The sequence below is a fragment of the Acanthopagrus latus genome, chromosome 4, assembly GCF_904848185.1.
Source record: "Acanthopagrus latus isolate v.2019 chromosome 4, fAcaLat1.1, whole genome shotgun sequence".
NCBI classification, from domain to species: domain Eukaryota; kingdom Metazoa; phylum Chordata; class Actinopteri; order Spariformes; family Sparidae; genus Acanthopagrus; species Acanthopagrus latus.
The window spans coordinates 14,896,572-14,909,520 of NC_051042.1; the positions used below are offsets into that span (position 1 = coordinate 14,896,572).

At 42.3% G+C, this 12,949-nt stretch overlaps 1 protein-coding gene across 5 annotated transcripts in view; it reads right to left on the reverse strand.

Annotated features, from left to right (window-relative positions):
- cdkl5 (cyclin-dependent kinase-like 5) overlaps nucleotides 1-9,987 on the reverse strand; it is a 44,897-nt gene extending 34,910 nt beyond the window's left edge. For 4 of the 5 annotated variants that reach the window (XM_037095213.1, XM_037095214.1, XM_037095212.1 and 1 more), the window contains exons 1-3: nucleotides 9,446-9,987; nucleotides 5,954-6,330; nucleotides 3-37 (exon numbers count right to left, since the gene is read on the reverse strand). In XM_037095213.1, coding sequence (XP_036951108.1) covers nucleotides 3-37; nucleotides 5,954-5,990 — 72 coding nt within the window. In that variant the 5' untranslated portion in view covers nucleotides 5,991-6,330; nucleotides 9,446-9,987. The remainder of the gene's footprint in view (nucleotides 1-2; nucleotides 38-5,953; nucleotides 6,331-9,445) is intronic. The other variant, XM_037095211.1, reaches the window with a different exon arrangement.
- Nucleotides 9,988-12,949: the final 2,962 nt, after the last annotated feature.

The window sequence follows — 12,949 nt, forward strand, 5'->3', positions numbered from 1 at the left end:
ACCTTATGCCTGCACTTCAGCACCACTCCATATGCTCCTGGACAGAGAAACAGAGAGGAAGACACAAAAGATCAATAACATTTAGTCTGTGCTGAAGTTTCAAAGTCTTAATTACATTTTGGCCTCTAAAGTCTCGAACAAACATGTTCACATAAAATGAGAGCAGTAGGTGAGAACCACCAGAGAAAAAACACTTAATAGGTGAGGCGGAGGCATACGTACCCTCCCACACACTCACCACACACGTATTCCTTTACCTTTGACAACAATCACCCCCCCCACACACACACACACGCGCACACGCACGGACACACACACGCACACACACTGTCCCTGTTGCTTTCTGTCTTTGTTAAGCACATCATGTTCTCTGTTGATCATCCATATTTCAGACAGCTCGTCCATGGCTGAAAAACATTTATTGAGGCAGGTCGGCCAGGCTCCCCTTGGTTAATCACTTACCATATCTTTTTAAAATGCTTTAGAGGCTGTCATTGATTTATGTTCATAAAATGAACATGGTCTTCTTGATCTCATTAAGATACCCTTTCATCTACGGACATGAACGGGAAATAAGGTGACACGAAAAGGCAATTTGCGTGGTTTGATTACATGCTGATCACAAATGGTTGCAGTATGACTTCACAAGTGATTTCACTTGCAAATCGCGGATACATCTGTGAGTTCCTCTGTGGAGTTAGCTCACATGCTCTTCCATGTGTTGCAAGTTCAGTAGTTTTTGTGCAATCCTGCTCACAAACTACCAACCAACCAGCAAACCAACTGGCAGAGGTGAAAAGATACCCTCCAAAGTGAAGACTATAATGAGAATAATATGAGAGGAGAAAAAGTGCTGGGAGGCCAGCTGTGCCACCCCAGTTATGGACTGTCAATCTGACCTGCACACCGTACAGGCTCATACTGATCTTAGGGATTTAATGATTAATCATAAATTCATTGCAGCCACTTAGCAGCCTCAGTATGGGTTGGATTTTGTTGAACAGCGACAGACGGGAGCGCCGCTATTAAAAGTCATTATTTTGTGTTATTTTATTTCTGTAGCTCAGTGTTTAATTTATCTGTTTGTTCAATTTCTACCAACAGTTTTCTAATGGCAAAACTTCCAACATGTTTCTATATTATAATTTGCATCCCTAATTGACCTCTTTGCTAATGGATAACTGGAGACATGTCTAAGGAGACATGTGTTGGACCCATTTGGGTCTGATGCCATCAATGGAAAGATCTCTGATGAGAGTAAACTGGATTGCCGTTTTTTTAAATTACAGTTGCCTTACGGTAACGTTACCTTGGCGCAAAGGTGAAGCAGTATAGGTAGCAGAAAAGATGCTACACTGCTTTTAAATTCAAAAGAAACACCTGTTCATACTCTTTCATTCAAACTTCATATTCATAAAACATGACAGCCCCGGCCAGTAGAGCTCATGGTGGCCAGCGTTAGCTAACATTGTCACTATAGTGGCCACTAATTAGCACAACTTGCATACAGAAATACTACTACTTATATAGTATATAATCCTGCTGACAACCAACAAACAAAATGGACACAGGTGAAAAAAAAAATGTGAGAAGAAATGTTCCAGTGTTGCAAATTGGTACAAAAGATGAGCAACTGCATTAGAAAATATATTTCTCTGATAATGACTTGGAGTTGCAAGAATGTGTGTATAAAAACGGAGGAGAGTAGCAGCTCCCAAGGAGTAAAAAAAAAGAAAAAAAGAGCTGATCAAGATTGTAACATTCTCCTGTGTACAGCTAACTGTGAGCTGAAGCTACAGGTTACACATTGTAGAAACTGGGAATTCAGTCAGCGGTTTAGATGAGACCACTATTTTGATTCTGGGTCAAATTTGAAACAATTCTGCTGATGCAGCATTCTGTTCCTAATTACAACATCAGTGTTCTGAATTAGCTACCGCTCTGATTCATAATTTTCTGGCCTCTTGTTCTTGGCAGCCGAGGCTCCCAGGTAAGGAGCTACTTTTGATATTTGAAGCAGAACAAGCATGATTTATAGGAACAATATTTATATAGATATGTAATTATAACAAACAGCGATGGCATACATTTAAAATGTGGTTATATTACTATGGAGACTAACAATATCATTGTTAGCTGTCAGAATTATTTGAAAGATGATATAAGCACAAATAACTTCAACACATAGTAGCTCTAAGACAAGCAAGAAATCAAGACAAATGCTATTGCTGTGGCTTTAAACTTGTGTATCTAACTTTTTGATTAATGTATGCTGACAACCACTGATGTAGATCGCAGTTAGTGAGAATTACAACAGTACAACAAACACTGGGTTACTCTGTCAGATCACATTAGAGTGAAGCCAGGGATGCATGTCAGTGCAACTCACCGGATTCAGCTTCAAATGACGCAGCTGACTGAAAGAAACTTCTTTCTGCATGCTTTAACCTGTGGACGACCTGCGTGCATTTAATACTCACGAGTCCTTTGCAGCTAGACTTAAAATGTTATCCTCGTTTACTTCATGTTCAGACCACCCATCAATGCAGTCACTGGAGCAAGAGTTGACCAGTGTTTTTGTGTTCCAGCAAAACACACACACACACACACACACACACAGGAGCAAACTTAGAAGCGCACACCCCCACACACACAATTGTGGCTCAGTGTTTTAGATGCTCTCAAGGAAGGCAACGCTAAAAGTTTCACTGTGAGGTCAGGACAAATTTCATGCCTTTAAATTTTAAACTATTCCTTAGCTTGAGAGAAGTCTAATAGAGTTTAAAAAGATATTGGTATTGGCCTGATTAAATCATATATATATATATATATATATATATATATATACACTATATTACCAAAAGTATTCGCTCACCCATTCAAATGATCAGAATCAGGTGTTCTAATCACTTGGCCTGGCCCCAGGTGTATAAATTCAAGCACTCAGGCATGCAGACTGTGAAACAAGACATTTGTGAAAGAATGGGCCGCTCTCAGGAGCTCAGTGAATTCCAGCGTGGAACTGTCATAGGATGCCACTTGTGCAACAAATCCAGTCGTGAAATTTCCTCGCTCCTAAATATTCCACAGTCAACTGTCAGCTCTATTATAACAAAATAGAAGCGTTTGGGAACAACAGCAACTCAGCCACGAAGTGGTAGGCCACATAAAGTGACGGAGAGGGGTCAGCGGATGCTGAAGCGCATAGTGCAAAGAGGTCGCCGACTTTCTGCACTGTCAATTGCTAGAGAGCTACAAACTTCATGTGACCTTCAGATTAGCCCAAGTACAGTACGCAGAGAGCTTCATGGAATGGGTTTCCATGGCCGAGCAGCTGCAGCCAAGCCACACATCACCAAGTGCAATGCAAGGCGTCGGATGCAATGGTGTAAAGCACGCCGTCACTGGCCTCTAGAGCAGTGGAGACGCGTTCTCTGGAGTGATGAATCACGCTTTTCCATCTGGCAATCTGATGGACGAGTCTGGGTTTGGAGGTTGCCAGGAGAACGGTACATTTCAGATTGCATTGTGCCAACTGTGAAATTTGGTGGAGGAGGAATTATGGTATGGGGTTGTTTTTCAGGAGCTGGGCTTGGCCCCTTAGTTCCAGTGAAAGGAACATTGAATGCTTCAGGATACCAAAACATTTTGGACAATTCCATGCTCCCAACCTTGTGGGAACAGTTTGGAGCGGGCCCCTTCCTCTTCCAACATGACTGTGCACCAGTGCACAAAGCAAGGTCCATAAAGACGTGGATGACAGAGTCTGGTGTGGATGAACTTGACTGGCCTGCACAGAGTCCTGACCTGAACCCGATAGAACACCTTTGGGATGAATTAGAGCGGAGACTGAGAGCCAGGCCTTCTCGACCAACATCAGTGTGTGACCTCACCAATGCGCTTTTGGAAGAATGGTCAAAAATTCCTATAAACACTCTCCTCAACCTTGTGGACAGTCTTCCCAGAAGAGTTGAAGCTGTAATAGCTGCAAAAGGTGGACCGACATCATATTGAATTCTATGAGTTAGGAATGGGATGGCACTTCAGTTCATAGAATGAGTAAAGGCAGGTGAGCGAATACTTTTGGTAATATAGTGTATATATGATGATAATTTCTTATCTGAGCCCTCCAGACAATCAATAAGTCATATTCCCATAGCAGCCATTTTCCTCTGATGTCACACTCCAGATGGGAAGCTCAGATGCTGGGATTATGTTATGCTGCTGTCTTCCAGGTTGCTGGTCGTATGAGTTTAGTGAACCTGACAAACTGTCATCATTTCATAATTTCACCAAGGTGATAGATGGTGAACATCTGGGCAGACATCAGGTTATATTTCAAGCTAAAACAAATGTGATAACCCATTAGCTGACATTAACATTCAAGCACTTCCTTAATTAAATTACCACTTGATTATCCTACATCCATTAAATGAATGTTTCCAAGATCAGCTACAGTGATAATTTACAAATCATTTACACTTTTCCTGTTACCATGTAACACAATCAGACAATGTTAGTTAGAAAGCGGTGCTTCTGCCAGGCTATGTAGTTAAATTATGTTTTGTTTTGTCTGTTTTTAGTGTGTTTATTGTCTGTATAGGGTGTTTCATTCTGAAAATTGACCAGATGCTCTTCACCAGGGGTGACCAAGTTTTTCCCTTGAAGTGCTGAAAGTGACACTTAAATTGTATACATATGTTGTTTGTATTGTTTTAAGATGCAGATAAAGATGAGGATCCCATGTTCCAGTCATTGACAGACTTGTGAAAGGGTGTCACTCAGCATGCCCCTGCTCAGATCATGATAATAACAGTGAGCCACTTCTGGGGCGCAGCTGGTGGAGCCACGGGCACAGTTTAGCTTGGTCTTGTCGAGGTGGAATCTGGGGGGTAGTGTTATTAAAAAACATGTGATTTATATCAGGTTTAATCTCTGTGAGGACATATCTTGTTAAATAAGAATAAAGTCCTTTCTTTAAAGGGTCATTGTAACTAATAATAATAATAATAATAATAATAATAATAATAATAATAATGATGATGATAATGTACCATAAAGCCTACTGTGATACTGTAAAACTGTGATATTTCTGAAGCGGTTACTGTACTATAAACATCTCATACTGGTGGCTGCTGGTTTAAAGCCTACCCCTAATAACAGGATGAAACTGCTGCTGGAGCACTTAATACGTGACATATCAATCCAGGAAGTGTTGCATTTCATTGATGGTGACTTAACCATGCTTAAAAAATCTGAAAAATGGGAGGCAACTGGAAATAATAAGGGAATAAGAAGAGTGTTTCCGTTCGAGAAGAGAGACTCGCAGCAGCAGAGTCGTGAGTTCGACGTGATAAAAATAGTGTGGTGGCAACTTACACTATCAAGACAAACAGGTGAACACGGAGGATGTCTTGAGTTGGCATCAACAGCAAATTAAAACTGGAGCAGATCATGAAACAGGGAGGATTCTCATGAAAAATCTGATCAAATATTCAACTGGCGACTGAAGACCTGTCCTTTCACATGAAGGCTTGGTTTCTCTCTGCAGTTGAGGTAAACAGAGGCCCTGGAAACTACTTGAGAATGCATGGTAAACAAATGACTAATGCTGTTGTTTTCATTGCGAGCACAGACTGAGTACAGGATTATGTGCTACTTTATCAGGAACTTCTACAACCTCTCGGGCTCTTAAAGCCAGTTAACGACCCTCTGAACTGTGTCAAAAATGCTAAGCTCCTCTAAAGGGGACATGCTGGAGATACAAGATTTCACAACGCTGATATGTAGGGTTCAACTGTATGAAGCAAAATACACCTTAGGTCGATAAAACAATCCCGAGGATGTGACCTCCGTGTCCCTGATCACCAGGAGCACAATTGCAAGTTAACAAAAAATACGTGCAATCCTCACGAAAATGCAGTAAAAAAAGCCGCTTTGCAACATCACCCACCTTCTCCCACAATGCCAAGTACTTCAAACTTATTCATCACATCACCGAGGGTGGGGGCTCCTCCAGTGAAATGAGCTGCTCTGGTTTTAGCGAGGAGGCTCCTGCTTTGACCGGCGGTTGACGGAGTGAACTGTAGAGTCCAGGCGAAAGGTGGCGAGCGTCGAACCACGCCCCATCTTCACTCCTCTTCTGCTTCAGCTCCTCTCCTCCTCACTCTACAGCTCCCTTCAAGTTTTTTTTTTTTTTTTTTTTAAATGTCAGTTTCTTTTATTTATGGATCTGACTCGCAGTGGTTTCAGTTGTCGCCGAATTCCCTTTATTCCATGTCTTGAGGTTGTCCGTCGAGTGCTTCGGCCCAAACCCCCACACGGTCACACCTGGAGGAGCAGAAGACAAGACAGAGAAGCGAGGTGTTATTCATGCTGTTGAAAGGTCATTCCAAGGTCCAACTTCCCATCATTCCTTGCACAGGCAGTAGCATGCTGGTGGTATCCCTGGCACAGATGGCAGCTAACTAGGACATGCACATTTAACAGGAAGGCATTTCCTTCAGGACATATTTAAATCATGAATGACTTAAGCATGACTTCCACACACTCTTCCTGTCCCATCTATTCCCAGCAGCCACGCATTCAGTCTGAAGGATGCTCCAAGGGTGACTCTTGAGTCTTCTGGGAATGTGTAATGACTGGCAGCACTTATCTGCCTATCTGCTTCACGCAAGTCTAACCTTGTAGTTCTTGTAGGACCCGACTGAAATATCTGAACAATTGGATGCACTGTTATAAAATTTTGTACAGACGCTGATGAATCCTCCCTCTGTGGCACCAAAAGATATTTTTGTTTTTCAGTAAAATGTCTCAACCACTATCCGATGGATTGTGTGATATGTGCACAGATATGGATGATTTCAAAAGGATGGATCCTAAGGACCTTTTACTTATCCACTGAAATATCTCCACATCTACTAAATGTGTTGGCACAGTTTTTGGTACTAACATTCATGGTTCTTAGAACATGCATCCTACTGATTCGTTCATCCTCTTACAAGATCATCAGGTTGCCTTTCATGGATCAGTCAGTCGAAATATTCACTTATCCACTAAAATGTCTCAACATCCAGTCGGTGGGTTTGCACAATCTTTTTCTTAGATAATGTGGTCTGCTGATTTGGCTATGCTCTTTTAAAACATTGGCAGGTTGACTTGGGGAGTTTTCATTGAAATATCTCAACAGTTACTAGGTGGATTGACGTGACTTTTGGTACAGACATTTATATTTCCCTCATGACGAATCAGTGCTTCAGTTTATGACCAAATACCTGCAAAACTGTGGACAATTTCATCAGCCTCAGGCGTACTTCTTAATTAGCTAACATAAACATCCTCAGGATAAATTGGATTATCTATGGTAATCCCCTGAATTTCAAAATAGAACCATCTTCGGTCGAAGTTGTGTCCAACACTACAGTGAGCGCCAGGCTTTGAAACCAACTTTCGTAGTGGCCAAACAGTGTAATTATAATGTCAAGTGATGCATTTGGGCCACAAAGGCTTTTCTCCATATGCTTACATTGTGAAAGAAGCGGCTGTAGAACAGTGGAAAGTTATGTTTGAGCATCACAAGCCCCACAAAATGACTAGTTTCACTGGCATAAATTAAGTCATTGGGTCCAAAGTCTACAAGAGCTGCAAGATTAACTGATTTTAGTTCTATTCAAGTTAGTTGGGCGCTATACTGGGAGTTAGTCACAAGTCCCTAGCGCGCCTAGAAGGCGGGAGATCAGGGTAATTTTATAGCTAGGAAGTCAAGCCGTCTGGCTTCATGCAGCAGTCAGCAGCTTTCACAGGAATGAATGTGGCTCTACGTACAACGCTGAATCAAGATAGTAATGTAGCATCCTTCCTTCGCCCTGATGCCGTCTGGCAAAAGATACAGTAGTATCCGCTGCTGTACCACCAGAGTACAGAGCAGTCCAGTGTTACAGAATGACAAATAAATGATCCCTGAAGCTAAGCTAATGTTAGCATCCTCAGGATGAATCGGATTCACTTTGGCATATCTAGCACCATGATCACATCGCAGTTGTTTCCAACACTTTGATTTTTGATCAAATACCTGCAAAACTATGAGGACATTTTGTTCAGCCTCAGCTGCACTTTGTGCTGTACCCGACGTATAATTACCTACAGCTCTGTTGTGCTGCCACATTCAAGATGTTGAGCTGAACACGTTGAAATGGGTCATGATTTAATATTCTCATAACTTAAACTGTGTGCTAATATCAAGCCCTCGCGTTGCTTTCAAAGAGCCTGTGTCCTAAATGTAGACACACCAAAAGATAAATCATTTTGTCTTTGAGGAGGAGAGAAAGGCCAAGAACACCGAGAACAATTATATTCAAGAGCTCACATCTCCTCCTGTCACACATCCAAAAACTGACCGCGGTTATTAAATGCCTCTTTTGTAATGCGAACGCTGTTGGACTGGAACCATCAAAGCTTCTCACAGTATCAGTCCAACTTCATTTGTATAACACTTGATTTATTCAGCAGTGCAAAAAAAACACTTTAATGTTGATTTGGCTCATGTGCCCGTGTGGGCGTTTTCCTATGCAGTGTATGCTCCACACAGCTAAGTCTTTCCAGGGGAAGTGATGAGGTGGATGTTGAGGCCATCCATTCAAGGATATTGTGGGGATTGCTTGGATCCATAATGCATCCGGTCTGAATAGAGAAATCTACCTCGAATGCCTGCAGCTGGAGCTACCGAGGATGCGTTATCGCCTGTACTCTAGGAAAAAAAAAAAAAACGTTCCTAAAAGAAAACGGGTACAGCCCACAGGGTCGGTTTATTGATAAGCTGCTGCTTGTCCTTGCAGTCATCAGGCAGACAGCTGGTAGAAGGCAATACGGTGACAACATCACCGCGAAACTCCAGAAAATATTGACAGAGCGGACGGAGACACTGATCCTGAATCAAGCGCCTGTTGGCGTCTTCTCAAGCAAAGACAGCCGCAGGCATGAGTGAGTTTGCGAGTGTGAATTCAAAAGGCAGGTGCGTGCGTCCGCGTGTACGAGATAGCCAGTGTGTGTGTGTGTGTGTGTGTGTGTGTGTGTGTGTGTGTGTGTGTGTGTGTGTGAGAGAGAGAGAGAGAGAGAGAGACGATAGTAATGCTGCTCTCTGCATCGAAACTGCGTCTCTCTCCTCGCTGCGTTGCGGAGCGCACCACCATTCCATCGCTGTCCACGCGTTTCTCAGCCTACACAGTAACCCGTGCATACATTATAACGTCGTTCACGGACCAGTGTTCACGACAGTGGTGCACAACAACATCGACAAAATAGCGTGCGCCCATAACAACTTCATTAGTCACCATTTCACGCACGCAAAGCACAGGAAAGACAGAGAGAAATGAGCCACCGCAGCCCGTCCGTCAGTCAAAAAAACAAAAAAGAAAAATGAAAAAGAAAACCGACGAGCCTCTTTTACCTGCAGATGTTATGTGTCGCCTGCGTGAGGTGAGAGAAGCTCAGCCAGTGAAGCACACAGCATCATGCCCGTGAAAATGATGATGTGGGAAGACGAAGACACATCATGTGGAGCGACAGGAGGGGGGGAAGCCCGGGCCTGTGCGTCGTGACACGATCAAATATCCTACTCACTCAATCTCGGGATGGAGACGAGACCGAATCCGCAGGCGTAGCGCCGGTGACGGGGTATCCATGTACCGCCAACAGCTCTTCAGAGGCTCCGTGTTCATAGCCTCAGCATCAGCTGGTTATAGCAGCAAAATCGTCATTCCTCTCTGAGCGACGCTGCGCGCAGCCAATAGAAACAGAGACGTCTGCGCGTTCCAGCAGTTGGGCTTTTTTTTTTTTTTTTTTACATCCAGACCGAGCTGCGATGCGATACAACTTTGGGATGGAAAATGCAGTCCAGCTCATAATGTGTCCGATCTTTATTATGGCTGATGTTAATCAGCCACAGATTCCACACAGCCTGTGTGTCATGATGTTTCCCTCTTTGGTCAGTCCATGTGGTGTCAGTGATTAAAAATCCTTCTGCAGCTCGTCTCCGCTCTCTCCCACCTACACCTCCCCTTCATGACTGCGTTAATTGGCGAAATCAGTGTGAATTCCCTGGATTCACACACACTCTGTCTGTTGCGTAATGAGCAGCTGTTATCCAATATTTTGTACATTAAACGCTGCAGCTACAGGCTGTTTGCAAGTCACCACCTTCTACCACAGGCCACGTGTGTGTGTGTGTGTGTGTGTGTGTGTGTGTGTGTGTGTGTGTGTGTGTGTGTGTGTGTGTGTGTGTGTGTGTGTGCCCTCCCCTCACACTATCCTCACAGCTCACTGTCATCACTGAAGCAACTTTTTTGCACATTTGTAACAACTGTCATCATTATAATGATTCGCTTTTACATGCTGTACTCAGAAGTAAGAAACTGTGGCTTTGTTTCCCTGTCAAACATCCACTACCACAGAGTCAACTCTACTACTAGTATAAGCAGACATTAGGTCCGAGTCTCAAGCAAGCACAAAGTCACTTTCTGCAAGTTAAGTCCCAAGTCGAGTCACCTTTCCTCCCTGGAGACAGCAGTCTTACCTGCAGTCTTTGGGCATGGTGAGGAGGAAAGATAAGCTGCTGTCTAATGATGACAATATTATTTATCTAATCTGTTCAAAAAGTGCACCGAAGGATTGAATTTGTAATATAATTATAGATCAGAATGAGAAAACTCGACTGGCCCTCGAAGGGGAAACTGGCGGTACGTTATAGTTGCTCCTGTTAGAACAGAAATATCATGGTCATTCTATAGAGACATCCACTTCTGGAAGGGCCAAATGTGAACATTGACTTCCTTTTCTAACATTTAATTGTACAACCACATTATTCCATGACTTGTTAACTCTGTGAATACACATAAATGGAAGCTTGATTACTTTTATTTGTAAAACTGGTGTTACCCATAAGGAAAGTAACACCGGCAAAGGTGACAATATTAATGCTAAATAGCTGCTACAGGGCATCAAACCACGTCTTCAATCATGTAAAACTCACAAAATCATGTAATTTAATCCATTTCTATCCTACTTTCTTACAATTTGCTTCTTATAAAGTAGGGCACACCGCTGACATCAGGGGTTGGCTGTGTCTCAGGGGCAGAGCCAGCATCTTCTTATTAGAAGATTGCTGGTTGGATTCGTCAAAGTGTCCTTGGGCAAGACGCTGTATGTATGAATCACTGTATGTCGCTTTGGACAAAAAGCATCTGCTAAATGCCCTGAATGTAAATGGCGTCATCCACATGTTTCCTAAGAACGCTTGAGATGAATGAGAACATTGAAAAGAGACAGTGGAGTTCGTCACAGACCTTCAGGAGATCAGGTCAGAGGAGGTACAGTGATGTCACCAGCGGGACTTTATTTCTAACACCAGTGACACAACTCCAGGGGGCGATTACTGTCAGTATTTTATCATATTTATTTGAAATTACATTTTTTTATGAATGTCATCTCATTTTCATGTCATCTCTATCATGTGTTTGATAGTAATGTATAGATGATTGCATGTTAAATGGCAGAAAAAAATGCAGCACGTTCTTTCTATGCATGACTCTGGGGACAAGTAGTTCTGTGGTGCCTGGAGTGTTACATAACTGATTAAAAAAACAAATATTGCCAAATTGTTGGCTCAAGGGGCAGTAACTGTTCTGTTAACCTGTTGGTTTATTTTAAAACATGAAAAAATTAATTCTTAAGTGTTTGTCATGTATCATTTTTCTGTTACGGCTGGGGACAGAAACATGGACGTTTCTGTAGAGTGACCTGTCACACTATGAAGAGATTTAAAATGCAAAACTTACTCTACTTATTATTTCCTCTCAATCAGAGAAATATTACATTCTACTTTTAAACAGTGAAATACTGACAGCCAACAAGTCATTTGACTCGACTTTCCTCAAGTCATTTATTTTCTGTCAAGTCAAGTTGCAAGTCATCAGAACAGCCACTCGACTTGATTCCAGGGGAAGACAGATTACGGACCCTGGCTTATTATCGGGGGCCAATATTCAGCATTTGCCGGTTATCTCTGTTTTGTCTGTCGGATTGCTGATAAAAGAAATTAATTTCAAAATGTGCCGTCTTGGCTCTGATGCAACATCCTCTCACAAAATCTAACACGCCACAGATAACAGCCTACAAACACTGAATAATCTGAGTCTGCAAAGTAACTAGTAACTAAATGAACCCAGTGAATGTAGTGGACAGGAAGTACAAACTAGCAGAAAATGGAAATACTCAAGTAAAGTGCCACAAATCTGTACTTAACAACAGTACTTGAGTAAACTGTACTTTTTTTTACTGCACGTTGATTTCATCAGTGGTTGTTTGAAATGTTGACACAAAAAGATTTATTATTACTGCAAATGAAAATCTGTTTCAGGTATCGGTTTTCAGTCGCCTTCATTTCTAATAATCAGTATCAGCCCTGAAAAAGTCACACTGGTCGACCCCTGATACTCATCTGTGTTAGCAGGCTTAAGGTCCTCTATCAAAACCACACTTGAGTAATTTACAGAATGTCCCTTTTCATAATATCATTAAATATATTCTGGATTGTATTACCGATGCTTTTAAGGCTGTAGTTGTCTGATACAGTTCTTAAATAAGCACCTCATGTTCTGTGGAATGGACTGAGTGTTAACAGCAAATAACTCAGACGATGGTCATTTGTTGTGTTTTCAAATCTCTCAGGCCGTCAGTGAGGAGCCGTCAGGTAACGGTAAGAGCTCGTGTTGTCTGGAAGGCAGTGGAGGACAAGTGTAAAGGTGCAAGTTTACAAGTGCATAGATTTGTACCTCTATTCTTAGTTTTCACACGGGGCCTATATGCTGGGACCGTGTGTGACCAGCGTGACTCATTCTTACCGTTGAATAATATCATCAGATCCGAGGTGACATTTTATATTTAACTCGGTGCA